The sequence below is a fragment of the Jaculus jaculus genome, chromosome 10 (assembly GCF_020740685.1).
Source record: "Jaculus jaculus isolate mJacJac1 chromosome 10, mJacJac1.mat.Y.cur, whole genome shotgun sequence".
Lineage (NCBI taxonomy): Eukaryota > Metazoa > Chordata > Mammalia > Rodentia > Dipodidae > Jaculus > Jaculus jaculus.
Genome location: NC_059111.1, coordinates 64,605,477 through 64,633,316, shown reverse-complemented (window position 1 = coordinate 64,633,316; position 27,840 = coordinate 64,605,477). Strand labels below are relative to the sequence as shown.

General features: G+C 40.2%; 1 protein-coding gene across 1 annotated transcript; it reads left to right on the top strand.

The window, feature by feature from the left end:
• Positions 1-25,889, top strand: Pon3 (paraoxonase 3). Its single transcript, XM_004656208.2, has 9 exons — positions 1-109; positions 1,624-1,694; positions 7,051-7,106; positions 12,257-12,422; positions 16,826-16,952; positions 20,783-20,983; positions 22,528-22,609; positions 22,958-23,086; positions 25,667-25,889. The coding sequence occupies exons 1-9, from the start codon at positions 36-38 to the stop codon at positions 25,823-25,825; spliced, it is 1,065 nt and encodes a 354-aa protein (XP_004656265.1). The 5' UTR covers positions 1-35; the 3' UTR covers positions 25,826-25,889.
• Positions 25,890-27,840: the final 1,951 nt, after the last annotated feature.

The following is a 27,840-nucleotide window of genomic DNA, read 5'->3' as shown; positions in this document are numbered from 1 at the left end:
GCTGCGTACCCAGGGAGTAACAGGCGCCCCACACCATGGGGAAGCTGGTGGTGCTGACGGTGCTGGGGGCCACTCTGGCCTTAATCGGGGAGAGGTTGCTGGCTTTCAGGTGAGTGGGCATCTCCGTGGGAGCGTCTTCCGCGGGGCTCTCTTTCTCTTCTGGTCCAAGGATTGCGCTGTCACTTTCCTGGCAAGAGGGAGGGAGCCGCTTTGTAACCTCACTCCTCATTCCCACCCCGCGAGCTCCACCCAGACTATCACCCATAAAGAAATGGAGACGTCTTTGGAGGAAGGCAAGGACAGGGACGAATGCCCGTCTGTTTTCTGAAAGTCCCCTGCCCTGTCCAGGTCTCTGTCTACATTCCCCTCTTGAGAGCTCAGAGTCCTTTGGAAGAGCTGCTCTTGGCCTGGGAGAGGCCACGCTCGCAGCTGGGTGTTTATGGTGGATTTGGACTTTGTCTATGCCAGGCTAACCTTCCAAGTACTGGGGTTACAGGCACACAACAGGGAAATGAGCTGAAGTTCACAGGTGGAGCTGGCCTGTGGGAGGATGTGACCTTTTGAAGTAGGTGTGACAGCCCTGGGTTGGGTGGGGGTGGGGGCTGTTTCAGACAAAGTTGGTAGGGCTAGAAAACACTTTTGGAGAAGGTGTCTTCCATTCCTGGGTGGGTGGGTCTAAGGCTTCCTCCCCCACCCCCCCTTACCTCCAGGTTGTTTTCCTTCTTTCTCTAAGGAGAAGCTGGTCTCCAAGATTCACCACTACAACTTGTTCAGATCCATGATGCCTGTGGGCAAATTCTAGGCCAGCTTAAAACTGTTTATTGCTGTATTTGCTTCCAGAGCTAGGGACAAAATTGTTGAATAATAATAACAAAGGAAGTTTAAGGTCCCCCTCCACACTCAATCTGGAACAGTTAGGCAGGCAAGTCACTGAGCTACAAGCCTAACTCTGAAAGATATATTTTTTTTGTGAGAGACTGAAAGATAAACCTGTGCATAGTTTCTTCTTAAATATAGCTTAATAAAAAATTTAAATTATATCTACTATTTAGAAAAATGTCACATTGTGTAAATAAGACTAGTATATTGCAAAATAATTTGACCAATGGCTTAAGTGGTGGTCAGTTCCATGAACTTACATATTTGCAAAATAAGTCATCATATGACTAAAAATCAAGAAAAAGCAAAAGCTACAGGGATAGCCCTTTGGAGGTGTGACTGAAATGTGGGAATAGTTTTTCTGTTAGTTTATTTTAGTTATTTTTGAGAGGAGAATCAGAAGGCTAGACTAGGATATAAAAGGAAGAAAGTACAGATTTATGGTAGAAAACTCTTTAGAAAATGAAACTACTATTGTGTGTATTAAATGAGTGATCCTGATCAACTAACTACTCATATTATTAACTGAAGTTAGCTCATATAGGTGTAGTACTCATATAATGTCCACAGTAAATTCATAATATAAATATGAGGAACTGCCAACTAATTTGTGATGCTATCCATGAATTAGGGTAATGAGAGTTAGCCAATATGAAAGTGATTAAAGGTTGCCAGACATTGTTTTTAGAAGCAGCACTTTGACTTTCACGCTGGTTTCTCCATGTTGATCTTTATCTTCTGCAGTGGAAAAATTACTTCATCTCGAGAAGTGGAGTCTGTAGAGCCCCAGACTTGCCACCTTATTGAGGGACTCGGTATGTATTTGACTACCACAAAGGGCCAGCACAATTTCTCTTTTTAAAATATTTTATTTATTTTATTTATATTTGAGGGACACAGAGAGAGAACAGGCGCATCAGTGCCCCTAGCCACTGCCAATGAACTCCGGGCACATGTACAACCTTGTGAATCTGGCTTACATGGGTCCTGGGGAATTAAACTTGGGTCCTTAGGCTTTGCAGGCTAGCACCCTCACTACTAAGCCATCTCTCCAGTTGAAGCACAATTTCTTAGTCAACATCCACCTCGGTGAGTCTGCCAAATGATGTAATCCTTGTTATTTTGTAGGCCTTCCTGGTGTGGCTTCTGTCTATTCACTTTACCCAGACTACCCTGAGCAAGGTCCCCAAGGGGCTCCTAAGGCTGAGCGTATGTCACTATCATCTGATAAATGTCATTGACAACGTTTTGGTTATGCACTTTCTTCTCTGTCTTGTACTCTCTTTCTTTCTCCCTCCCTCTCTCCTTCCTTTTCTCTCCTATATTTCTTGACAACATTTTTAGCTTTAAGTGTTATTTCCTTCAACATTTGCCAGCAAGCAGCAAAGAGGAATTGGACTTTGCATTTGCTCTCAAGAATCTCACAGCCTAGTGCTTTAAAGACATTAAACCCCACCAGCAGCTCACCAGCCTTTCAAACCACCCCTGGAAGGCCAGCTTTTCTGAGACTCATATTGACTGACATCTCTCTCATTTCATTAACATTTCCCTCACCCACAGCCAACTCTTAGTTCAAAAACCCAGGGACCACTGGTTTCCCCTTTGCTCCCTCCTGCTTCCACAGGAGACCCGTAGTAAGCAGCCGTCTCCTCTGTCCCCCGCAGGCTAACTGCCCCTACTGGGCACTGCAGCAATGTTTACCTGGGTTCCAAACCTCCCATTTTTTGTGACACTTGCTACCACTAGAAAATAAATGAAAATGCAGCTAGATTCTGCTCACTGTCCTGGGAATGTCTTTCTATCACTTTCTCACCTTTGCTTATGACATTCTCTCCACCAAGTCTCTCTGAAGTCAGCTGCAAATTTCATCTCTTTCCTCTGCACTCTCACAGCACTGAGAAACCAAGTCCCTCCCAACGACCATCACACGTGGTTTATTTCGAAGCTGGTGTTCTTTTCCATTATCAGATTGTAAAATCCCTAGGGCCAAGGACTGCAACTTTTTTATTGGTATGTGACAAGACAACTTATTTTGTGATATGAATTTATACTTCATTTTTCTTGCTATTTCCACTTCAAAAAAAACTCCCAGAAAATCAGCCTTTTTCTACCCCTTTCTTAACACCCTCACAACTTCCACAAAAGAATAACCTGTTTTGTTCCTTAGTCTTTTTTTTCTTTTTCTTTTTCTTTTTCTTTTTTTTCCCTGAGACAGTTTCTTATGCAGTTAGGGCTAACCTCAAACACAAGCATGGCCTTGAACTTGTGAGCATCGTGTCTCTACCTATCATGTGTACCACCACAGCCAGATTATATAGCACTGGAGATTGAACCCAGAGCTTCAAGCATGAGAAGCAAGCACTGTATCAGCTGAGCCAAACCCGCAACTCTGCTCCCCAGGCTTAGAAGTGGTTTGTGCTGCCACGTAGGGAGCAGAAGGAATGAAGACAGCTCCCTCCCTGAGCCTTCAAGGGGGTCTGCTAGGAGAGGGTGAGGATATATGGATTTCTTAGATTAACAGGGCATCTGCCCCACTGCTTCACAGAATTCTGGTAAGGAAAAAGATGGCAGAAGGAATGTCACAAACCGTCTTCAAGGAGGTTGTATTTTGTGTCCTATGTGTAGCAGTCTAAACAGATCTTATGCCTGGCATGGAAGTCATAGAATTGGCAAAACTGAAAGGGGCCTCAGAGGTTTGGCAGGGAATAATTAAAATTCTTGCTTGACTTTAAGACCCTCCAATGAAAGTCAGAGCTCTAGTATGAGACACAGTAATGACTCATATTAGGTTTCCATCAGCTCACAGAATGGGGACCAGGATGAGATTTAATTAGACACAAAAAATAAGGAAATGTGACATTTGCCTACTTGTTTACTGTCTTGAAAGGAGGTGATATTCATATTCACTGCATGCACGTGTCTCTCTTAAAAGATATGAGTCCGCCAACTAGCTCAGAGGTATGTCAATAGAGGATGCCTAAGATCTAGTCCAATCTCAAATTATAGAAGTCAGTTAAATTCAGGAATCTAAAACCAGTGTTCATATTATAAGCCACAGGTCCGTGTTCTGATTATCCAAATATTTTAATATTTGGAAGCTGGCTTAGAACGGACAAGAGAAAATGCCGTGCTGCTTCTCATGACTGTTCGAGTGCTTACATTTTTGTGTTTAAAGCACTGGGTGATCATAGGCCACTTGTCAATAGGTCTATACCAACGAATATCTAAAATGAAGCAGTTCTGTCAAAGGCACTAAGTGTTCCACTGGCTCCTTGGCGCGCACTGCATTGTCCTCACCAGGGATCAGTGAGGTCGGTACGGCTGTCTGTGCTCTGCAGGTGGGAGGCTGACACACAGGTCCAGAGCTAGACCTAGGCTACGGAGCAGGATGGCTGTCTCCTGTGCCTTGCCCTCCCTGTTGTGTAACACTGACTGCCTTATCTACTGACAACACATTTGTTTTTATTACGCAAGCTCCAGAAAAGTATTATGGCAACAGAAAACGCAATCAGCTACAGAATTTCTAAATGTATGCTGACAAAAAGAAGGCAGTCTAAATATGTAAATAAGGATAGCTAAGAAGATAGTATTCATAAGACCAAACTATTTGGTGACAGGACATTTTAGGAAGCAATGGAGGGCTACTGAAGGAGGACAGTAGAGCAACAGGCAGTAACAGCTGGAGGGAAATGCTCATTAGTTTCCTTCAAGACCAGAGAGGTTTTTGTTGTATGTTTGTTTTATGTTGTTGGGGGGGGGGGAGGGAAGGAGGGAGAAGGGGAGGGGAGGAGATTTTTGTTTTGGTTATGTTACCAGGGATGGAAGCCAGCATAGGCAATCAAGCCACCTCTAAGCTGAGGGTCCGGTGGAACTGAGACGGGAGCTCAAGTGGGAAGGGCTTTGGATCTAGATAAATGGACATGGGAGCAATGCTGCTAGTTCCAATAAGTCTCTGCAAGGCCTGACGTGGGAATAACAACTTCACTAATGCTGAGAATGGGTGTAGAGCAGTAAAGTTAAACTGTTGGGAAGCTACTGTAGAAACCCAAAAGGAAGTCTAGCATTAGCATGACTGGTGATGAGTGGAGACGGGGATGAAAGAAAAGGGGCATACCAAAGAAAGTATCAAGTCTACACCTTTAGGTACCTGGGACATTGAAAGATAGAAAGTGGAGGAGATAAAAGGGAGAAGTGTGCACATCATTTCAGAACCTGTTGAGTATGAGAAATAAGGGGAAAACAAACATAAACATTCAGCTTGCAGGTGATCACGGACATCAGAACTTGGGTGAATAGCAGCTTGATGTAGAGATCAGAGAGCCAAGAACAGCTGGGTGGAGGTAGAAGGCCCAGGCCTGCGGTGTTGGCTGCTCGGCTGAGAGAAGCAGGAAGGGACAGACGGTGGGTGGGGTGTTCTCTTGTTTCTTTGCCAATCTTCAATTGATTCAACTTTACATTTTCTTTGGCTTTGTTCTATACCCTCTCCTATGCTCCCCCAGTAGAAACCCATTTCCCGAGGTAAATCATTTTTTCCCTTGTGATTCAATTACTGTAGCGGTACAACAGACCACCCCAGACTCACTGATTTAAAATAGCAACAAAACTAGATATGGTGACACATACCTGTTGATCCCAGCATTCTGGAGGATGAGGCAGGAAGATCTGGGCAATCTAGGGAGACCCCTGTCTGAAACACATAAGCAAACAGCAAAACCCAATTATTTTTCTTATAACTACAACTTTGCATGGCTCATTGGGAATAATCTGATAGGCATCAACAAAGGTGACTCAAAAGCTAGTATCTAGCCAGCTGGGCTTCTTTAGCTTTTATCTCCAACTTGTGTGATCTCTACAGTCTCAGCTTGCTCATAGCTTTGGAATAGCATGCCTTTTCATTCCAGTACTCTGCTGGTATATGCTTGAAAGAGGAGAGGGTAGAGGAAAGGAGAGAAGCATGGAGGAAGGGAGGGAGGGAGGGAAAGAAAATGTGCACACAACAAGCAGCTTTGGCTGTGGCATTTAGCCTTGGATGTCACATGGCATTACATTGGACTCATTATATCTATGAAGACAGTTACAAAGGTCCACACTTAAAGGTAATGGCTCAACCTTACCTCTCAATGGGCAAGTATGAATAGCTTTTCTTAAGAAAAGCATGTAGGGCTAGAGAGATTTTTTAGTGGTTAAGGTGCTTGCCTGCAAAGTCTATGAACCCTGGTTCGATTCCCCAGTACCCATGTAAGCTGCATGTACAAGGTGGTGCATATGTCTAGAGTTCATTTACAGTGGCTAGAGGCCCTGGTGTGCCTATTCTCTCTTTTTCTCTGTGTACTTCTTTCCCTCTCTCTCTCTCAAAAGTAAAATTAAAATAAAAAAAAAAGAAAATCATGTAGCTGTGGTTCATGTTTATTCTGATAGTTTTAGACTATAGTCTGCCATACTAGATAACTACTGACTTCAGAATCAGTCCTATTCTTTAGGGCCCAGGTATTAATGTGGATGTATCTCCCTACTAGAAGCTATGCCAACCCTGTTTTCACTCTGTTTGTAACCAAAGTTTATGTATGTATGCCTCCTTTCAAAGAAAAATATTCAAGACCAGTTCACACTGAGATGAGGATGGAATTTAATTCTTTCAGATTCATTATACTCAACAACCCATGCCAAGATTGAATGCCTTTATCTCACAGAACTATTACTCAAAAATTTCCAAGTAGATTGTATAATAATAGATTATTTTTTAGGCCTCAACAAGTTGGGTGATGAGAAATACTTGGCAGAGAGGTTTGTAAGCCAGCTTCACAATGACAACCTGAATTTTATCACAGTGTATAGATGAGTCTTCTATGGGGAATAATTCTGAATTTTCACAGGACATACCCTGAGCATTATTATTTAAAGATAAATCTAGGATATGAATTTATCTTAAAGTGTCTTATCTTTTTCTCCAGAAAGTGGAGTTCTGAGAACAAAATTTAGTATGTGGGGAGTCTGACTTGATTGCTCTTACAGAGTAGTTATACCTCAGGGATTCTTGAAAATTAATATTCTTTCCCAAGGAAGTAGTTGAAAACGTCAATGGGGTTTCCAAAAGACATTCAAAGTTTGGAATGTTGGATTTATTTTTTAAGTCTTCATTTATGCATATTTCTGATTTTTTTGTTTTTGTAGAAAATGGCTCTGAAGATATTGATATACTTCCTAGTGGGCTGGCTTTTATCTCCAGTGTGAGTATTTTCCATGCCTCTCTGATGATCACATCAATAGCTGTATAGACAGTACAGTAATGTTGCCAGCTAAGGCTGCCAGATGGACCCCTACGTCCTCTTCCCACCTCTGGGTAGACTAATCGACTACAAAAGCCCACCAGAAGTCTGGAAGTCTCATTAGAACACCACAGGAGTGCCCAGCTCCACCTGCTTCATGTGGGCAGCTCCCTGTGGTCAGTTACATGCTCACTAGTCTCAATAAGTGTGTATTCATGTCCATTTGTTTCCCCAGCAGGTCTCCAGGTGTGTGGTGTGCTCTGTTGCTATCCATTGCCATCATTATCCTAAGTGTGTGTGGGGGGGGGCGGTGTCTCAGACTCTAGTATTTATCCTCTCACTAAGTAGGATTTGGCACAACTGCCTGTGTATGGAGTTCTACAAATGTTGACAAGCTAGGTGTGAGCCACATTACCTGATGCACAACCTCCGAGCACATTCCCCTCTGGACTCCCTGCTATTCCTTCCATGTCTTTCAAAGAGTAGAGAAAGGCTGCATTTTGTTTTCAGTGCCCTCTTAATGAGTTTTAAATTATCAGGAAGCTACACCAAGGACTGAAAATCAATAGACAAAAGAATAGTGTATTGGTAAAATGTTGACAGTTGTCATGCATTTGTTAAGTCAGTTGCACATTGGAAAAGACACCAAGATTTTTTTCTATTTTTCTGGTTCTGAGTACTGAACTGAGGGCTGATACATGTTAGTCATGAACTCTAACCCGAACTAGTCCAATTTTAAACAATTAGATTGTCTATATTTTAAAACATTTTATTTATTTGAGACAGGGAGAGGCAGAGAGAGAGATAGAGAATGGGTGCTTCAGGGCCTTTAGCCACTGCAAATGAACTCTAGATGCATGAACCACCTTGTGCATTTGGCTTATATGGGTATTGGGGAATTGAACCAGGGTTCTTCAGCTTCACAGCAAGTGCCTTAGCTGCTGAGCCATCTCTCTAGCCCAGATTTTCTATATTTTTAATGTGAATGATTTTTTCTCATTGATAGAATTGCATGTGTAATATTCTATTTTTTGGCTATTAAAGTACCATTAAATAAGATGAATTTTATTTTTTTTTGTTGAGGTAGGGTCTTGCTGGAGCCCAGGCTGACATGGAATTCATTATGTAGTCTCAGTGTGGCCTTGAACTCATGATGCTCCTACTATCTCTTCTTCCCAGGTGCTGAGATTAAAAGGTGTACCACCATGCCCAGCTATGAATTTTAAGAATAAATGGTTTTGGTGAAAATGAGACACCTATACCAACTGCAAGAATTTCCAAATCCTTACATATGCATAGTAGAGACCAGTGATTTTATATTTATATTTTAAATAGTGAGTAGGAGAATTTTATTTCTTTACTTTTCCTCCAAAATCAAAGATAAAACAAAACTACCTAAAAAAAGCTTTTCCTTTTTTGACCCCAATTTTCTATTGTCAAGTTAGATTTTCAGTGCAATGCCAAATAGACCTTCAAAAGTGATTATTCTATAGTTAGGAGATGTCTTTTTTTATTAGGAAATAACAGCATTTGTCATTCCCGCTGCATGCCATTTTCTCTATTTTCATGAGAATTATTGCCAAACAGGAAGAAAACATTTTCATCACAAGTATTGCATGAGAGATGTCAACATTACTTTCTGAATAATGAGTCTCTGTTGTAAAGTAGCAGACCACTCATTCTCAGAGTCACGGCATGTCTCCTTTTATTTCTAAGCTTTCTGCATTCAGTATCGTGTTCCCCTTGGTCTCTCTTTTCACTGTTTTCCTGTTAGATGGTGTTTGTTTGCAATTCTATGCAAACAGATATTTTTAGTCTTTCAGAGGTGCCAAGAAGGATGTGTTCTCCCCTGCCTTGGGACTTGGCTAGCTTCTCTTTGCCTGCAGGATTACTCTCTTCCTAACTCAGTGCCAGCTAACTCTTGTTTCTCTGTGTGGCCTCCCGGCAGAGGCACTCAGATTCCTCAGGCCACTCTGCCCTAAAACTGTTGCCAGCCTTACTTAAGCTATTATATACCAGCTTGTACTGATGTGTCCATGTTACTACATTATGGAATGTCAAGTGCCTTGAATCCAGGACTTTGCAATGTTCATTGACTTGGCCAGCACCCAATATGCCACTAGGCATGTGCAGGTGCTGGCATGTAAACTGAGACATGCTAGTGAATGAGGATTGCGGAGGCTTTCAGTGGATGTCCACACATGCCTGCAGTGTATTGGGGGAAAATGAAAAGCCTGAATATCCAGGTGACTGTCGCTATTTACATTGGAGAGTGATCTGAGTAGAATCACCTGCATCACTGGCACCCAGTGGGATTGCTGCCACCAATTATAACCTATCAGCCTTGAACAGAAAACTGGGGCACTTACCAGAAGCATTCCAGTCACTACCACTGTTAATCCAGGCCAAGTTTGTTGGCAACACCTGACTCTTGTTTCTGTCAAATCTTTTCCATTTCTAGAATATCCAGTCTTTCCCCTAAGCTTACAGTGTCCTCATCTGTACCTGTGGTGCCGTGGCATATCTTGAAGAATTCTGCATTAAGATAGCTTCTTTTCTTTACCTTATGGAATAGCACATGAAGGCTGTGCAGTAAATGGTCCAGGAAAGTGCTTGCTGCACTCCATTCTCCTCATTTGTAAGGGAAGCATGGAACTACATTTGTTCTCCTCAGCATTACCATCTTTTGAGCCAATGGACTTGGCAACAGCGTTGTTGTAGACAAAGAGTGGACCTGAGGACTGATTTCATGGCCTGGTATTGGTAGAAAGGCCATTATCTGAGAACAGTTGCCAGTGAACGGAAGGATTGGTGAGGGCAGGATGGAGCAGGGCATTGGCTTTGGCTGGAAATATTTATTTGAGGCTAGCCTTAAGAGGAATTTGGTAATGAAAGCTAGAGAACCAGAAGCAGATTATGATAAACATACACATTTGAAAATCACTGGTGCAGAGGAAATACCTAAAGCTTTATGAATGAAGACTTGCATACAGCAAGAAGGGAGGAGGGATGAATGAGAACAGGAGGAGGAAAAATCCAAGGGACAAGAATAGAAGCATGACTTCTATCGCAAAACTGTACTTTTGATATGATATGAAAGAAGAGACATACTACAATGTCCAGAGCCCCAGGGCTGCAGACAGAAAGGCTGTCAAGAAGGATAGTGTGAAGATTGTTGACAAGATCTTCACAGGGATGTTTTACAAACTGGTAGCTGTAGAAAGCTGATCCCAGGAAACTAAGGTAGAGCAAAGCAGGTAACAAGATGGGGTGATGTTTCTGACAGTAAAACAAAAAGACATAAAGATGTATTTGAAGTAAGTTAGGAGGAGATATGCTTCAAAGAATTTAAAATGTGGACAATTTTTTCAGGCCAACGGAGACCTACTACTGAGAGATAAGTAATAAGTGAGGGAGGGGTACAGTTTCTAGACAAGTCCTAGAGAATAAGTGACAGTAAACCATGATGAAAGAATTAGTGGGGGAAAGAAGAGCAACAGTTCTTTCTCAAGGACAGAGGAGAAAGGAAGAAAATGGGTAAAACTAAAGAATTACTAGAAGAGAAAGAAGGGAGACATAGAAAATCCACATTCATTGGCATGATCTTTCCAGAGAAAGATAAGGTAAACTTATCCATTCAGATGAAGAGGAATGAGGTATGAACTCTGGAAAAGTTCCATCAATTTAGTACACATAATTGGAGAAATAACAATGGATTAACTACAAAAATGAACAAAAAATCCAATGAACAATATTGAGTATCCAGCTAAAGTTGGGATGATGTATTTGTAACATGAGTTTTTAATGTGATTTTTAGATGTGCCATTTTTTAAGAGCTCGATGAGGGCAAAGGGGAGAACATTTGATTATGAAGTAAAGGTAGTGGCTTCCTTAGGGATGCTCTTCACTTTATGATTATAGAAACTAATCTGGAAGCAGAAGCTGGGAGCCAGGGACTTACCAATCCATCCTCTAGGTGTGCTGACCAAGGAGAACTAAAATTAATAGTGATTCTCTGGTGGCTTATGAGGCCTTCTCCTGACAATTCTGGGGCACAAGATTTGGACATAGGGGGACAATTTCAGGAAAAAATTGAAGATGTAGGTAGAAACTTCCATAGTATATTGACTACTACAAGGTTAAGGGTAATATAAGGACCAAGATATATATGTTGCATGAGTTTAAGCATGTAAAAAAGAGCAAAAATAAGGAAAGTGGCAGGGAGAGAAGGTAGAGCAAGAAGGAGACAATTTAAATCAACTACAAATGGAGATCAGAGTTCAGGAAAAGACAGAAGGCTGTTGAGACATGATAGGGAAGAGATGTAAGGAGGAAATAGACTGGTTTGTACTTGGTATAGAATGACCTGGTCATGCTGTCTAATACAATGAACTGGGATATAGCAAAGGCACAACACATCCAGACACCCAGGGAAGCCAATGGCTAGTTTCTAAACATTTGGTCCTATGGGTAGAAAGGATCACTGTTCAAAGTACTGTAATGAACTTTAAAATATACATATATATATATTGGAGAAAGGATTCATGTCAGAATGTGCAAACACAACCTATAGGAACAGAATAGGTCAGATATATCTATCTTTTGATAGTGGTACTCTTTTGCTAATATATGGTGGATGCTACTCTTTGTGACTGTGTAATGTAATAAGGATGGGGGTGAGAGTGAAGAAGTTAAGCCATCCTCCCTTTCTTGATGCTTTGAGGGAAGAAAATAATAGGATATCAGGACTGGAAAGGATCCTAACAGTCCTAGATTTCACCTTCCTCATTTTGTGGAAAGGCACCTAAGGCACAGGCAGGCCAAGGGTCTCACACAAAAGCAGCCCAGCCCCTTCCAGTGTAACTTGGATTTAAGTGTTTCTAAATTAAAAATGCTTCCTCAATTCAAGCATGGCTCTTGCTGTACTACAGCCAATACGTGGATGACAGTGGTGACCCCCCAGATCAGATAATGGCCATAGGTGGCAGAGTGAAAAATCCCCCAAATCGAAATGAAATACAGAGCCTGGAGCATTGTTGTTTGGCTTTGAGATTTTAGCTTCCATATGAAAATATTATTTTAATATGCAGACTTATTCTCTATTTTTAAAGGGATTAAAATATCCAGGCATGCCAACATTTGCCCCAGATGAGCCAGGAAAAATCTTCCTGATGGATCTGAATGAGCAGAACCCGAAGGCACAAGTACTTGAGATCAGTGATGGATTTGACAAACAATCATTTAACCCACATGGGATCAGTACTTTCATCGACAAAGGTAAAATCTGAATAATATAGCATAAGGCGCAATGAAGGAAAGAAAAGATATCCATCCCTTATTACTCAACCAACATTCAGGTTAAAGGACAAGGGCAGCTGCTATTCTACCATAGAAATGTATGCAAAATTTGTGAAATTTTAAGTGCATGTAATAACATTTTTAAACATTGCACCAAAGAGGGAAGACTACCATTGGGAATCGTAAGTGGCCTTGTGCCCCTATCCATTTTCTTTTAACCCATTTGAGTACCACTCTGAGAAATCTAACATAGAAACTAAAGATCCTTTGAAAATCATTTTGTAATATTTAGAGGTATACCATAAGGGAAAAATAGATATCTTGGACTCATGAAAATTAACATGCTATTGTTCCTAAAAAGATACCATCAAGAAAATGAAAAAGTTCAGAATGACAAATAATCTTTATAAAATAAGGGCCAGGGAGATAGATTTATCAGTAAAAAGCTTACCTTGAAGTTCTGAGTACCTGAGTTCAATTACCAGAACCTACATTAAAAATTTCTAGCAGGATAGGATGTCCCTGTAATCCCAGCACTGGGGATGCAAAGACAGGAAGATCCCTGGAGGTTGCTAGTGCAGCCTGATTGGTGAGCCCCAGGCCAATGAGAGATCCTATCTCAATGGATGTGTACAGTGACTCCTGTGGTAGTTCGGAGCCAGAGTAACTATGGACGCAGAAGTGATGTGCAATTCCAGCCTGAGCAGAGGACTCAATCTCACTTGGACGAGTGTCTTGGTCTGAGACATGGTGATTTTTATTTTGAATCAAGACAAACAAAAACATGTATGTGAGGCAAAATCATAAGCAACCATACCTTAAGCAAGACAGGAGCTGTGCCCTGAGCAAAACGGTGTGAGAGCCTAATCACTACTTTATATATTACTTATAATATAAAGCCATAGGGAGTCATTCTGAGAACTGTGCAGGAAGTTCAACACAAGAATGTACTTAGGGGGTATGCCACCAAGCATGTCCACATATTCTCTTTGTATGCCTGAGAATTCTTTGGTCTCTTGATTCAACTTCCTTCTTGTTCTCAGTTAACTCCTTCGGTCTCCTGGCCTTTACATGTAAACACACACACACATGCACTCATAGGAACAAGCACGTACACACAGAAAAAAATTGCAAAATAATACATCTAAGAGATTGTCTCTAAAATATATGCATAATTCCTGCAACTCACCACGAAAAAGGAAATAACCAAGTTAAAAATAGATAGGTATGTTAGTAGACATTTCTCCTAAAAAATATAAAAATAGCTAATGAATGTGTAAGAAATGCACAACAATCTCAGTTATTTGTGTGATTTATACCAAATCAAAATAAGTTACTTCTTTACATCCACAAAGATGATGTAATACACAGATAGTCAATACCAAATGAAGACAAGGGTGTGCAGACACCTGGCCATTGTACTTGGTGGTGACATTGTGAAATGGTACAGCCACTTAAGAAAGCAGTCTGGAAGCTCCTCAAAATGCCAAACATGATGCAGAAACTCTGTTTTGTGGTGTGTGGCCACTCCTACACACATGTTCATAGCAGCACTGCTTCTAAGACCCACATGCCCATTGACTCAGGAACGTGGAACACATGTTTACACAATGAAAACAAGGTAGTACTAATGCCTACTACAATATAGATACATCTTGCAAATACTATGCTAAGTGAAAGAATTTGGTCACAAAATGTCACATAAATAAAATTTACATGACATTTCCAGATTGGCAACTTTATAAAGACAAAAAGTCAGACTAATGGTTGGCAGAGGCCGAGGGGAAGAACAAAATGAGGATTAACAGCTCATAGGGTGCAATTTCTTTCTGGGATGATGAACATATTCCTGGAGTTAGATAGCAATGATTGTGGCACAGTTTTTTGAATATACTAAAACTCACTAAATTGTATATTTTATAAGACTGAACTTAATGGCATGGGAATTATACCCCAAAACTATTATAAAAACAAAGCATATATGTGTGCTTTAAAGCAACAGTTTCTGATGTTGTTTTTTTGAAGGTTTTAAAAAATTTATTTGTTTGCACACAGAGACAGAGAAAGATAAATAGATGGATGGATAGATGATAGATGGATGGATGGATGGATAGATAGATAGATAGATAGATAGATAGATAGATAGATAGATAGATAAAGAGAACGGGCATACCAGGGCCCCCAGCCACTGCAAACTCCAGATGCATGCACTATTTTCTGCCTCTGGCTTTATGTGGGTACTGGGTAATTAGGCTTTGCAGGCAAGGACTTAACTGCTTAACCATCTCTCCAGCCCCTCTGATGTTATTTTTGATTTGGTCTTGGTTTATAATTCCAAATTCATTTCAATTTTATATATTTGTGGGTTATTCAAGTATGTAGAAAATTGAGAGTAGTAAAACTTCACCAACAGCACTAACAATAATAGGGAAGGCCAGATGCAAGAGTTGAGATTCATATTTATTTCTAAATGTCTTTTCTGGTTTTTCAAGTATGTGTTGGAGTTAGCATATATTGTTAAATACAAATTTCTTGGGGTTAATTTTAATGAAGAAAAAAGAACGGGGAACTGGGGAGATGGTTCAAGGATTATAAGTGCCTAGTTACAAAGCCTGACTGCCCTGGATTCTATTCCTCAGTTCTCATGTAAAGCCAGATGCACACTCTGGAGTTGGTTTATAGTGGCAAGCAATCCTGGGGAACCATACACACATTCTCTCTCTCTCTTCCCCACTCTTTCTCTCCACTTACAAATAAATAAAAATATTATTAAAGAAAAAGAAAATAATACTGTGTAGAGATTATTTTTCCACATCTTTATATCAGATAATTTCTCATCTCTTTTGTTTGACATTAACACAGATTTGTTCAATGTTTTTCAAAAAATGGTACCTTTAGAATGCTTGCATACTGCTCTGCTAAACATTCCTCTGGAGGCTTATATACAATTTTTATTTGCATATCAAACCTTGCTTTGAAAAGTAATTATATCCACACCCTAGCATCTCTCAGTAAAGGTGTGTTTGCTTTCTCTCACTTACTGAAGCACCATGTTGTAAAATCACATCGTCTTTACTTACCATTGTGATTTCACACCTTCCTGTTGGAGGCAGTATGCAGGTGAGGCTGTGGAGGACATTCTACAAGCCCTTACTTTCTTCTCAGGGGCTTGCTATCAGGTCAAATTGCTTTGAGCTTTAATCCACTCAAAAATAGAGGATTCTAGCATTTGTCTTGTTGATACAAAAGACAGTTCTTACCTCAAAGGGGATAAGAGATAATTTGTTCTGGAGCCAAATATGAGTGACCATGACCCAAGAACACAGAATTAGGTACCCAAAATTCCAGGTTCCAATGTATTTACAATTTTATGAAGGTTTTATATTTACAGAACAAAAGATAGTCATAAATCAAGGAGGGTTATAGCAAAGCTGGTGTTGTAGATAGCCTCACATTGCCGGGATGAACTTCCAAACTAGGCACAGTTACTGGGGAAGGGATATTTAATGAAGTGGGGAAAGTTCCATAATGGCAAAAGAAGCTGGCCTGCTTTCACAGGACCAAGTAGAGAGAAGAGCCACAAGCCAAAACCCAAAAGTCACATCACTCAGCATATGCAAGCAAGCACACTTCAGGAACTCCAAGCAAAGCTCAAGCACTTTGCATGTCTTTAGACTGGAATTCCAAATACAGCCCTACACCTTAGGGCTGGACTCTAGGATCTACTCACAGTGACCCTCCTCCAGCCAGGTAGCTGCACATCTAAGTTACAAACTAATAACATCCTGAATATATTGGGGGCCATCCATTCAAACTACCAAAGCAGGGAAATCTCTACCATAGGTTTCAGATGCTGTCTGATAACATTCTTAGCCCTTGGGTTGGTGGAAGCTGGGGATTTGTTCTTACCTTCCAAAAAGGATCATACCTGATCAACTGCTGGTCACCAAGATGTTAGATCAGCCACAGAGGTGGGCAATAAATGGCTATTAAGGGGCTACATGTAGCCTGAGGTTATATGGCTCTGATTCTGCAACATTCCATCTCTGTAGGAGATCTATCAGTAGTGCATTCAGCCTTATCTGAGGTGGATGCAAAATTTTCAGGGAACTTGAGTTCTCAGTCTTCATTACCTGTCAAATGGACTGTGAAGGCCAAATGCAAGATTGACCAAGGAAACCCTTGCTGTGTGATGGGTGCTTATAGTCCTAGACCCTCAGGACAAGCTCCATAATTCATGATAATCCTCAGCAGCATAGCAAGAATTCGTCTCAAAAGAAGACAGAACTAAAACCCTTGGGGGCGGCCAGGTTTAAAAACGAATCTGGTAACAGTTGCAATAGAAGTAAACTACTTGGAAATTATACCTTTTCCCCATTTAGACCGCACGGTGTATCTTTATGTTGTGAATCATCCCCACATGAAGTCCACTGTGGAAATATTTAAATTTGAAGAACAACAACGTTCTCTCAAACACCTAAAAACTCTAAAACATGAACTTCTCAAGAGGTATGGAATTAAGGTATTGTGGATTTCTATTTATTGTTTGCCTCCACTGTGTGCTTTGTTTTCTTTGCTTCAGCAGGCTTTCTTAAACTTTTGTTTTGTAGCTTTTTTTTCCTAAAGCCTTCTAAAGCTTCCCACGGTGACACTGCCCAGCACCACACTAGAAATTGCTGTGCTCAGTATTGAATATCCTTATGTTTTCCAACTTTCTGAAAGCACTTTAATCCCATAAAGGTGCTCAATTAGCTTCCCAGCTCTAATTCCATCCTCTTTACCACAGCAACTCAATACCCACTATTGTGCCCTCTTTAAACACCTACTCCTTTTCTACTCGTCCTGGTAGAGTGTTCTCTGTGAGCCTAATCCACTGAGTGTGACGACTAACCTCCAGGTGAGCTGTTTCTTTTTTATCAAATTCGTTAAAGTGGAATTTGATTTAAAAAGTCTGTGGATACTTATAAAAAATACTTTCTATTAAATGTTTACTGTACGTCAGGTATGCCAAAATGTTCATTTACTTTAATTCTCACACAGCCTTTAGTAATAAGTGTGAGTAAACTGAGTCTGAGAGGAGCTATGGGCCATGATACTTACCTGAGTCACATAATTTGTGATTGACATAACCAATATGTAAGAGATGCACCTGAAATCAAAGCAGGGCTCTCTGTTGCAATGATGAATATCTGTCTTACTATATTCAGAAAATTGGTGTTTTTAGTGGATAGTTATCTCGAGGTGAAATAGGGTGTTGGGGTTTAGGAACACCCTTGAACCCCAAGCCCTAGGTTTGTTTCTACTCTAGCCAAAGAATTGGATAAAACTGAGAAGGATAATTACTAAACTATTATATTTTGTGAGGGAAGAGCAGACCAAGGAAAGGAAAATGAATACACTCATGTGCTCAGAAAGCCCATGTGACGGGTTTGGAAGAAATGTAAAGCAAGAGTTAGAGAGGAAAAAACAAAGTAAAGTACAAAGAGCCCCTGCCATGTGGAGGGCAAGAGAGGGTAGAGAGCCCATGTAGGAAGTAGGGGTCAGGAGGTTCTCCCCTCATCTCAGCCCAACTGGGCCGAGATGAAGGAAAACCCAGCAGAACCTGGAGGTTTGTAAGTGATGAATGGGCCACCAAGAAAGGTTGTCCTCCTTGGTAAACATATTTATAACCTTATGGTGGTGGGTCCAATATTCTAGCTCATGTGAGCCAGAGAGACAACTGATTGGTCTGGGCTAGGGACTGTCTGAGAAGAGGCCAGTCATGACGCCATGTTCTGGGGGCTGAACTTGACTAACCACAATGTTAGGATTAAATCCTTGGAAAGAAGACTTCCCTCTCAGGAGGGGGCCATGTTGTTTGTGGGAAAACAGATCTAGAGAAGAAATCTGGTCACACTTTGATCTCTACCAAGTACAGATTGCAGAGAGCAGACATTTATGTCTTTACTTTCAGGGGCTCAGTCACCCTAACTGCCTAATAGAGCCACCTGACTCCCTCTCAAGATCTATAATGAATAACAATAAGTTTTTCTCTTGGAACATACCCTTAATCCTAGGAGCAAGTTCCTAGATAGTAGAGGTTGACTTTTCCATGGTGTAGAAGAACAGAGGAAGAAAATGCAGTCAGTTCAGCATTGCTCTCTTTGTCAACATCCCCTGTGAGTTTCTCCATGTACAATTTGATGGCAACAAGATCAGAGGGCTGGAAAAAAATTGATATTGAAGGTATTGAATGTTTCCCCCAAATGGATGCTGTTGGGTTTTGAGGCCATGATAGATTTCCACAGGGTTGCTGGGAAACTGGACAAATCTGTGCTTCAACTTGCTCAGGAAGAAAAGAATTCTCTCACCGACCTGACTTATCTCACTGGCAACTTGTAAGGATCAAATTGAAAAGCATACAACTTCCCATGAGGAATTCCTAGAAAGCACGACCTCACTTGATATGTGGCCACTTTATTAGGAACTTTCATCCCAGAAGTTAGAGACCAATCTGAAATAAAGAAAAGAGGATTTTATAGCCCACAAAAATGTATGTTGAAATTCCTACACCACATGCTTCAGAATATTACATTACTTGGAAATAGAGTCATTGCTAAAGCAATTAATGCATCCAATGAAATCCTTCTAGAATGTATTACATTCTTAATCCACTACAGCTGATATTCTTATAACAAGATCCACGGATACACAAGGGAATAGCATTCAAAGATTGATATTGACTTTAAAGTGAGGCACCTACTGTTCAAGGAATGCTTGGGGCTCCCAGAAGCTGGAAACATAGAAGATAGATCTTCACACTGAACCTCAGATGGGACGTGGCCCTGCCGACACCTCAATTTTAGACTTAGTCTATAGATCTGTGGGACAATAATGTCTGTTGTTGTAAGTCATCCAGTTGATGGTAGTTTGTTATGGCAATCCTGAGAAATACATGGGAGAGTCATAGCAAATGCCTCACCAAACCAGACAAAGGTAAGCTCAATTAACTGCTTGACATCATGGAGTTATACTCCAAAACAACATAAGCCTCATTTCTCAACCATATGATCAAGATAAGAAAGAGAGTTTATCTATCTGCCTGATTTCCCCTAACCAAAGATATCTCAAGGGACCTTGCCACTCTTACGTTCCTGATAATGTAGAGGTCAAGCCTGGCGGTATCGCTTTAGCAGCAGCAAGGAAGCCTGCAGTGGGAGGCCAGAAGCACACCACAGGTGAGGCCAAGCACCAGTGAAGTTACATCTCTAGGAAGTCTATCAGACCACACAGAACTGGCTGAACTTGTTCCTACTTGATTTTGGAACCAGGGAGGTGAGACTATAAGATCATAAACTCTAGAGTTCTAGAGATGGTTTAATATACACATTGACCAACCAAGTATAAAAGACAGAACAGTGTTACTGAAAAGAGTTATGGGTGAATTTAATGTAAAGTGTTAAGGCAAGACTTTGATGCAATTTACTGTGTCAGGCAAACAAATCTTGTAGGGAAGGAACAATGAACTCTGACTCAAGAAAGACTAATAGCCCAGTGAACTTGGGAACTCCATTTTACATCAAAACCTGAAAACATTTCCCAATTCATTCACATTTTCCTTTTCTAAAGTTTCATTTTTTTGCTATAGACATTTTTTAGTCTTTATACTTTTTTCCAACTCACTTTCCTTTCCAAGTGGAAGTGCCTTCTTTGCTTTTACTGGTTGTAAAAATAAGGCTTCTTTCATTTTTTAAAAATTTTAATAATATTAAAGAATATAACAAACAATATCACCCATTTTCCTACCCACTTAGAGAAAAGAAAATGATCATGGCAGGATCTTCATGTTTTCTCTAAAAGAAAACTCATGGTTCAAAGCCACAGCATTTTTTTTTTCTTGTCCATGATATATGTAGATAATTAAGGGATCCAGTTAAGAATTGTCCTCACTTAGGGTCAGAGGATCACGGTTGTGTATAGTCAGAAAAATTGCTTATTAATAAGTTACTATGAAAGCACAATGGATCACTCATTGGTCAAAGCCAGTCACGTGTCGATACTGACCTTCAAGATGAAACTGGTGAGAGGAAGAGGTCTAATTATGGAGGAGGAGGACAAAGGCTCCTACAACTGTAACAGAATCTTCATCTCATTTTTCTTAATTTTATAGAAGCAAAGAGTAAGAAAATAAATCACATGGCAATACAAAACCTGAGCTTTTTGAGAGATTCTTTGTTCCATAGTAAGCTAGGTCTACTTTTGTAAAATTAACACACATGCAGATATATGTAAATATTAGTGACTTTAACAATCATCAAGATATTCAAATACCTTATGAGGTTCTCTCTTTTTCTTTTTAGTGTGAATGACATTGTGGTTGTTGGACCAGAACACTTCTACGCCACCAGAGACCACTATTTTACCAACTTTTTCCTGTCATTTCTTGAGATGATCTTGGATCTTCACTGGACTTACGTTCTTTTCTACAGCCCAAGAGAGGTCAAAATAGTGGCCAAAGGATTTAGTTCTGCCAATGGGATCACAACCTCTCTAGACCAAAAGTATGCTCTTTCATAATTTTTCTGTCCTTTACCCTTGCTATTTTGAAAGACCTCTTCTCTCAAGAGCTACTTACCTTCCTTAGGTTTAAACCGAATCAATAACTGGAGGGTTCAGGTCTGGCTATAGTTTACATTACATGTGTGCTCTGAAATAAACCATTTGTTCTCTAGTTTCAGATTCTAATAGAAAGGAGACTCACAAAATAAGGTTCTAAATTCTTACATAACTCTAAAGCATTGTTTCCCAACATGCTAAAAAGCCTCTTATGAAACCAGAAGGCATTTTACCACTCATGCTAAGTTAGACTAACCCCAAATTCTTACTAGATAGAAAGGGAGGTGGCAGTGTAGCTTTCGGTCTTGTTGATTCATTTATTTATTTTTAAATATTTATTTATTTGAAAGCACACAGAGAAAGACAGAGTGGGACAGAGACAGAGAATGGGTGCAACAGGGCCTCTTAACACTGTAAACAAACGCTAGATGCCTGTGTAGTTTGTGTATCTGGCTTTATGTGGACACTGGGTGGTTGAACTCTGGCTTTCAGGCTTTGCAAGCAAGCACCTTGACTGCTGAACCATCTCTCCAGCCCAGTCTTGCTGACTTAATGACAGATAATTTGACGGCTGATTTAAAAAAAAAATGTTTTTATTTTTATTTATTTGAGAGAGACAGAGAGAGCGAGAGAGAGAGAGAACCGGCGTGCCAGGACCTCTAGCCACTGCAAATGAACTCCAGATGCATGCCCCCCTTGTGCATCTTGCTGACATGGGTCTTGGAGAATCGAGCATAGAACCAGGGTCCTTAGGTTTCACAGGCAAGCACTTAACTGCTAAGCCATCTCTCCAGCCCTGATGGCTGATTTTAAACAGTATGAAAATTTATAAGAAAACATTCCTGATAAGTGCTTAAGAATAGAAGGCTTTTAAAAGAGAGAAGTAACATGGATGTTAAAGTGAAAATTTGAGATAATGAAGAGACAATTCTTATAGAAGATGTCTCTAAGAGTTCTTACTGTCTTAGAAGTGTGATTCTGAGCTTCATGGTCACCTCAAGCACACAATTTTTGAAGGATAGCCTCTTTTTGTCTGTTTTTGTTTTTTTCGTCGTAGGGTCTCACTCTAGCCCAGGCTGACCTGGCACTTACTCTGTAGTCCCAGGCTGGCCTCAAACTCATAGCTATCCTCTTACCTCTGCTTCCTGAGTGCTGTCATTAAAGACATGTACCACCACACCTGGCCTTCTTTTTGTCTTTTAAGAGCCCATCTTTGCCTCCATTCAATTTAATGAAAATTGTAACTCCTAAGTAATTAGATTGAATATATGTCAGCTAGACCCCCATATTGTCTCTTTATCATCATATTCATTACTCATTTCAAACATTTCAATAATACTAACAATTTCATTCTATTATCTTATTTTAGAGTGTCTTAAAAAGGCATCATAGTGGTACTTCAAACTAGTGTGAATTTTTATACCTTTTCTCAATATTGTTAGCACTAGATCTCATTACTACTTATTTAAATATAAATCATACTTCACAGGTACATCTATGTAGCTGATGTCACAGCTAGGAACATTCGTATAATGGAGAGACATGATAACTGGAATTTAACAGAACTGAAGGTAAGAGTACCCTAGCTGTCCTACATCACACATGTGCACGTGTGTGTGCGCATGCATGTGCGCGCACACACACACACACACACGCACACACACACACACACACACACACACACACACACACACACACTACATTAGTCCCACCCTTGACCTAGGAGTGCATGCCTTGAATGAAGGAACCATGACTATTTTAGAGCAAAGCCAAGAAGATTGCATGCACACTTACTTTTAGCATGCAATCACAGGGCTCCTAAAAATACCAGTTTCTTGTGCTAGACAGGAGATGTGGGTGGGGGGGAGTAGGGAAAAAATAGAAATAATGATGTCCTCACTACTATGTCTTTTTGGAAGGTGATGCAATTGGGCACCTTAGTGGATAACTTGACAGTTGACCCTGCCACGGGAGATATTTTGGCAGGATGCCATCCTAATGGCATGAAGCTTCTGGTTTATAACCCTGAGGACCCTCCAGGATCAGAAGTAAGTGCTGATGCTTCTCAGAGCTCACAGGAAAGCTGCAAGAATCAACAATGTGTGAGGACTCATGTGGGTCACTTCTGATGTACCAGAACTAAACAAAGACTACATATGGAAGCATTGACCAGGGTCCAATGTCACATCAGTGACAGACAGTGTGTCCCAACGTTGCAAGGGCCTTTTTGATATGCTATTGAGAGTATTGGGAAAACATGAAAATTCATTCCCATGTTGTGCTACCAGATTTCCATCCAGAAGGTAGATCCTGAGCAGATCCTGCAGTAGAACAAAGAGAGAGGCATGTATGGAACCAAGATTTTTGAAAAAAATAATTTTGTTTATTTATTTGCAAGCAGAGAAAGATAAAGGAGAGACAGCATAATATGTGCTTCAGTACTTCCAGATGCTTCAAAAGTCCTCCAGATCTTTGCGTGGTTTTGGGTATCTGGTTTTATGTGGGTACTGGGGAATCAAACTCCTGTCATTAGGTTCTGCAGGCAAGCACTTTAACCACTGAGCAATCTGTCCAACTTGAAACCATGGATTTTTTTAGATCACCTAGCATAAAGCCTAAATAAAAGGGTTTAAATAACCATGGTCTCAAAATTAAATGAATTTTTGTTTGCAGGTTATAATATACATAATAGTGCTAAAGAATATCTCCATGACTTAGTAGTTAAGATGCTTGCCTGCGAAGCCTAAGGACAGAAGTTCTACTCTCCAGATCTCATGTTAGCCAGATGGACAAAGGTGAGGCAAATGCAAGATCACACATGCCCATTAGGTGGTAGAAGCATCTGGAATTTGATTTCATTGGCTGAGGCCCAGGTGCGCCAATTTTCTCTCTCTCTTTTGCTCTCTCTAAAAAATATTAAAAATTTGTGTCATTTAAAATACATATCTTAGGCTGGAGAGATGGTTCAGCAGTTAAGGTACTTGCCTGGGTAGCCTAAGGAACCAGGTTTGATTCCCCAGAACCCATGTAAATCCAGATGCACAAGGTGGTGATTGTGTCTGAAGTTCTTTTGCAATGGCTAGAGACCCTGATGCACCCATTCTCTCTCTGCCTCTCTGTCTCAAAGAAGTAAATAAATAAATGCAATTTTTAAAATGAAATATGCATCTTACAAGCCAATGACATACGCCATTACATTTTCTGTAACAGTAAAACTATTATTGCATTTTAATGACATTGAGTTTAAGATAAAACATGTCAATTGAATTTAGTTATCAGTACAAATTATTGGCATATGCCTTGTCCTGAGAGTTCTGTTCATGAGAGTAGAAGGGATGCTTTGAGGGAAGGAATAACTGTTGAGCACAGGTTTATGGAGTTGAGAAACACGTTCAAAGCCTACTCTGCTTATTGACCCAGTAGGTAAAGTAAAGCGTATGGTTATTTGAGCTGAGGAATATCACTGGTTTTAAGTTCATTATTGTCTTTCAAATTCACATGTTAGTCCCAGTATCTTAAAAAGAGCTGCAAAAAAATATAAAAAGAAACAAACAAGTCCAGCCCAAGTCTAGAACATGAAGCGTGATGGCTCAGCTCCATTAGGAAGCAATTTCTCCTCACTCAGCTATATGCCCCCACCTCAGCAAATGATTGGTGAAACTTTCCTACCAAAAATGCACATTTCCTGTACAATAATTGCAAACTATTTTAATGGTCAGACACATCTCTATTTTCCAGTCTGAACATTTACTTTAGGTCAAACCTCTTTCTTCACAATTATTTGTTCCCTTTACTTTCTATATGAGATCCAGGCTTGAGTATTTTTGTGTAGCAAACCTGACATCAAGTCACCGGATTTTTTCTTAAGATGAAGAAACAAAGTGAGAGAGAACAAGCAAAATAACTCAAAGCTTCATTCTCCTAAGAGAATATGTGGTCAATATCAGCTTATGACTCTTGGGTTTCTTACTGTTTTCCTTTGATTTTTTTTTTTTTTTCTCACGTGGTTTGAATGAACTTCCTGCAGACTATTTGGAAACCCGAGTGCTTGTGTATTTACTGATGGGCAAAGCTATCATGTGTATTAATATGATCAAGAACAACACTGGTGATTGGCCAGGTGGAATTCCAAGGTTATGTGCCTTCTATTTCACAGCCATTTTGCAGAGGTGCTAAGTGCCAACTGCAATGGTTGCCAGCTTCTTGGCTACCAGGTTATGTTGGCTGACTGGCCAAGTGTTCCTTTACCATGTTGTCTTGGGATTCCCTCCTTATGCTACAGGCTTAGTCAAAGGCAACACCTTCCCCATAGATGGGGGAACAACTGTGTACTCAAGAATTAGGCATGTGTTCTTTGGGTGTATACTTCTTCTACTGGGATGTCTCAGCCATCAAAACTGTGTAAGTTCTCTACAGGGGAATTTGGCTGAAGTCAAGTCATCAGTCTATTTTAGTACCTAGATGTTATGAGAGCATTAGTACTCTCAAATTCTCAAATACTGCAGATAAACAGATTTTAGCTTGTTGATTTCTGCAAATTGCATTTGTCTTGGACTACTTAGGAAAGAAAACATCCCTAAATAGCTGTTTGCTCAGAGAGCATACTAAAGACATTTTTCTTTCCACAGGTGCTACGCATCCAGAATGTTTTGTCAGATAAGCCCACAGTGAGCACAGTCTATGCCAACAATGGGTCTGTGCTTCAGGGCAGCACTGTGGCGTCTGTGTACCGAGGGAAGATGCTCATCGGCACTGTGTTTCACAGGGCTTTGTACTGTGTACTCTAGGCTCAAGATATTTCCAAAAGTAAATGTTTGGCTAAAATACAATAAACTTGTATGATAAGTGGAATGGTCATGAGTTTAAAATGCTAGTAAAAGTGTATCTGAATTTTCTTATGAATAAAAGTGAAGATGCAAATACTAGTAATAGTTAATAGTAATAATAATAACCACAGCCAGAGTTAGTAAACAGGATTAAGAGTTAATATATACACACTGGAGAGACCGTGCGGCAATTGAGGCACTTGCCTGCAAAGCCTAACAACCCAGGTTAGATTTCCCAGGGCACTTTTAAAGCCAGATGCACAAATTGGTATGTGCATCTGGAGTTCTTTTGCAGTGCCAAGAGACCCTGGTGCACACATTCTTATTTCTTTCTCTCTCTCATTGCAAATAACTAAATAAAATATTTTTAAAAAAAGAGTTAAAATATAGAAAATCCGAAAGAGTGCTAGTTACATGATAATGTTATCTCTTGAGCAACATACAGGGACATCAGGGTAAAAGTTGCTACTGCAAATTCCAGATGTATGTTCCACTTTGTGCATCTGGTTTTATGTGGATACTGGAGAATTAAACCCAGTTTGTCAGGCTTTGCAAGCAAATGCCTTAACTCCTGAGCCATTTCTCCAGCACTCAGAGTAAAATTTTTTAAGAGGCTGAGATCAAAAGTATGTTTGCCTGCATACAGAGAGTCCTGGGTTTAATTTTTGCACAGCAAAAGAAAAAATTTAAACGAGATCTCTGATGAGCATTCCAATTCAGCATGAATACTGTGGCTCTTCAGAGAACTCAAAGCTTTCCATTCTGTCATGTAAACTTGGTAGGGCACTGAATTACCTACAGGACCAAAATTAGGTCACTATTGCACTGGCTTCTATCCCTGGAAAGGAAAAGGAGGTGTAAGGAGACATATCAATGCTTTAATACTTTAAGGCCCAACTTAGAAATGAGTCAAACAACTTCCAAAGGCATTCTGTTGGTAAAAGCATGGTAACTTGTATAATGATACCTAAGTGGAAGGGAAGCTAGAAGATTTAACTAAAGTTTGGTAGCTTTGTGCCCTGAAAAGTAGGATGTAGACAGCTAGTAAACACCACCACTGCCCTAAGATTGATGCAACAAGTATTTGCAATTCTATGATCACTGAGAAAATTGAGTTAGGGAGTAAAAAAAATCATATTTAACAAAGCTAAAGCTTAGAAACACTTTGTCCATATACCAGTAAGCTTGAGAGTAGATATGATATGCCTCATAATCTATTTGATACATATATGAGAACAAAGCCAACTTCAAAAAATAAAGGCATAGGTTGTCCTTATAATAACAAGAGCATAGTATTTGTGCAACAAAACACAAATAGACCAATGGAACAGAAGTAATAGCACAGAAAATGATACATGTATGTGTAGGGAATTCACATAAGATAAAGTTAGTAATCAGTGGGGAAAGGATGTTTTGTTTAGTAGACATAATCAGGAAAATAGACTCCCTATGTGGAAGGAAATAAAGGTATGCTTTTCTACACATCATATAAGCAGGGTAGACTCCAGACTGGTTAAAGAGGTAAAGATGAAGGGTAGACTTTAGTGTTAATAGAAGGCGGGACATTACCAGACTAAAGAAAGAAAATTTACAAAGCAAATATCCCCAAATTACAATATTGACTTTGAATCATGAGAATTGAAGATATCTGGCAATGTCGAAAAACTGAAGAATATAAATGGGACCAGCTGAGCAGCTCTGATACAACTCCAGGCATCTTGCACACCTTCCCTTCTCCAAACTCTTAAGGAACTCATTCACCCCTGGGTGCAAAGCATCCAGCACAGCTTATCAGAACACTGGATCCACACTGCAACAGAGAAGGATAGAGGTGGGCACTCAGCATTAGTGAGATTGGAAGCCATCCAAAAATGTAAGAGGGACTACTTACACAAAGGCAGGTACATAGGCCTTCACTGGATGTGCTAATCTCTCTTTCCATGTCAGGGCAGGTTATATGTTACATATTTTTGATT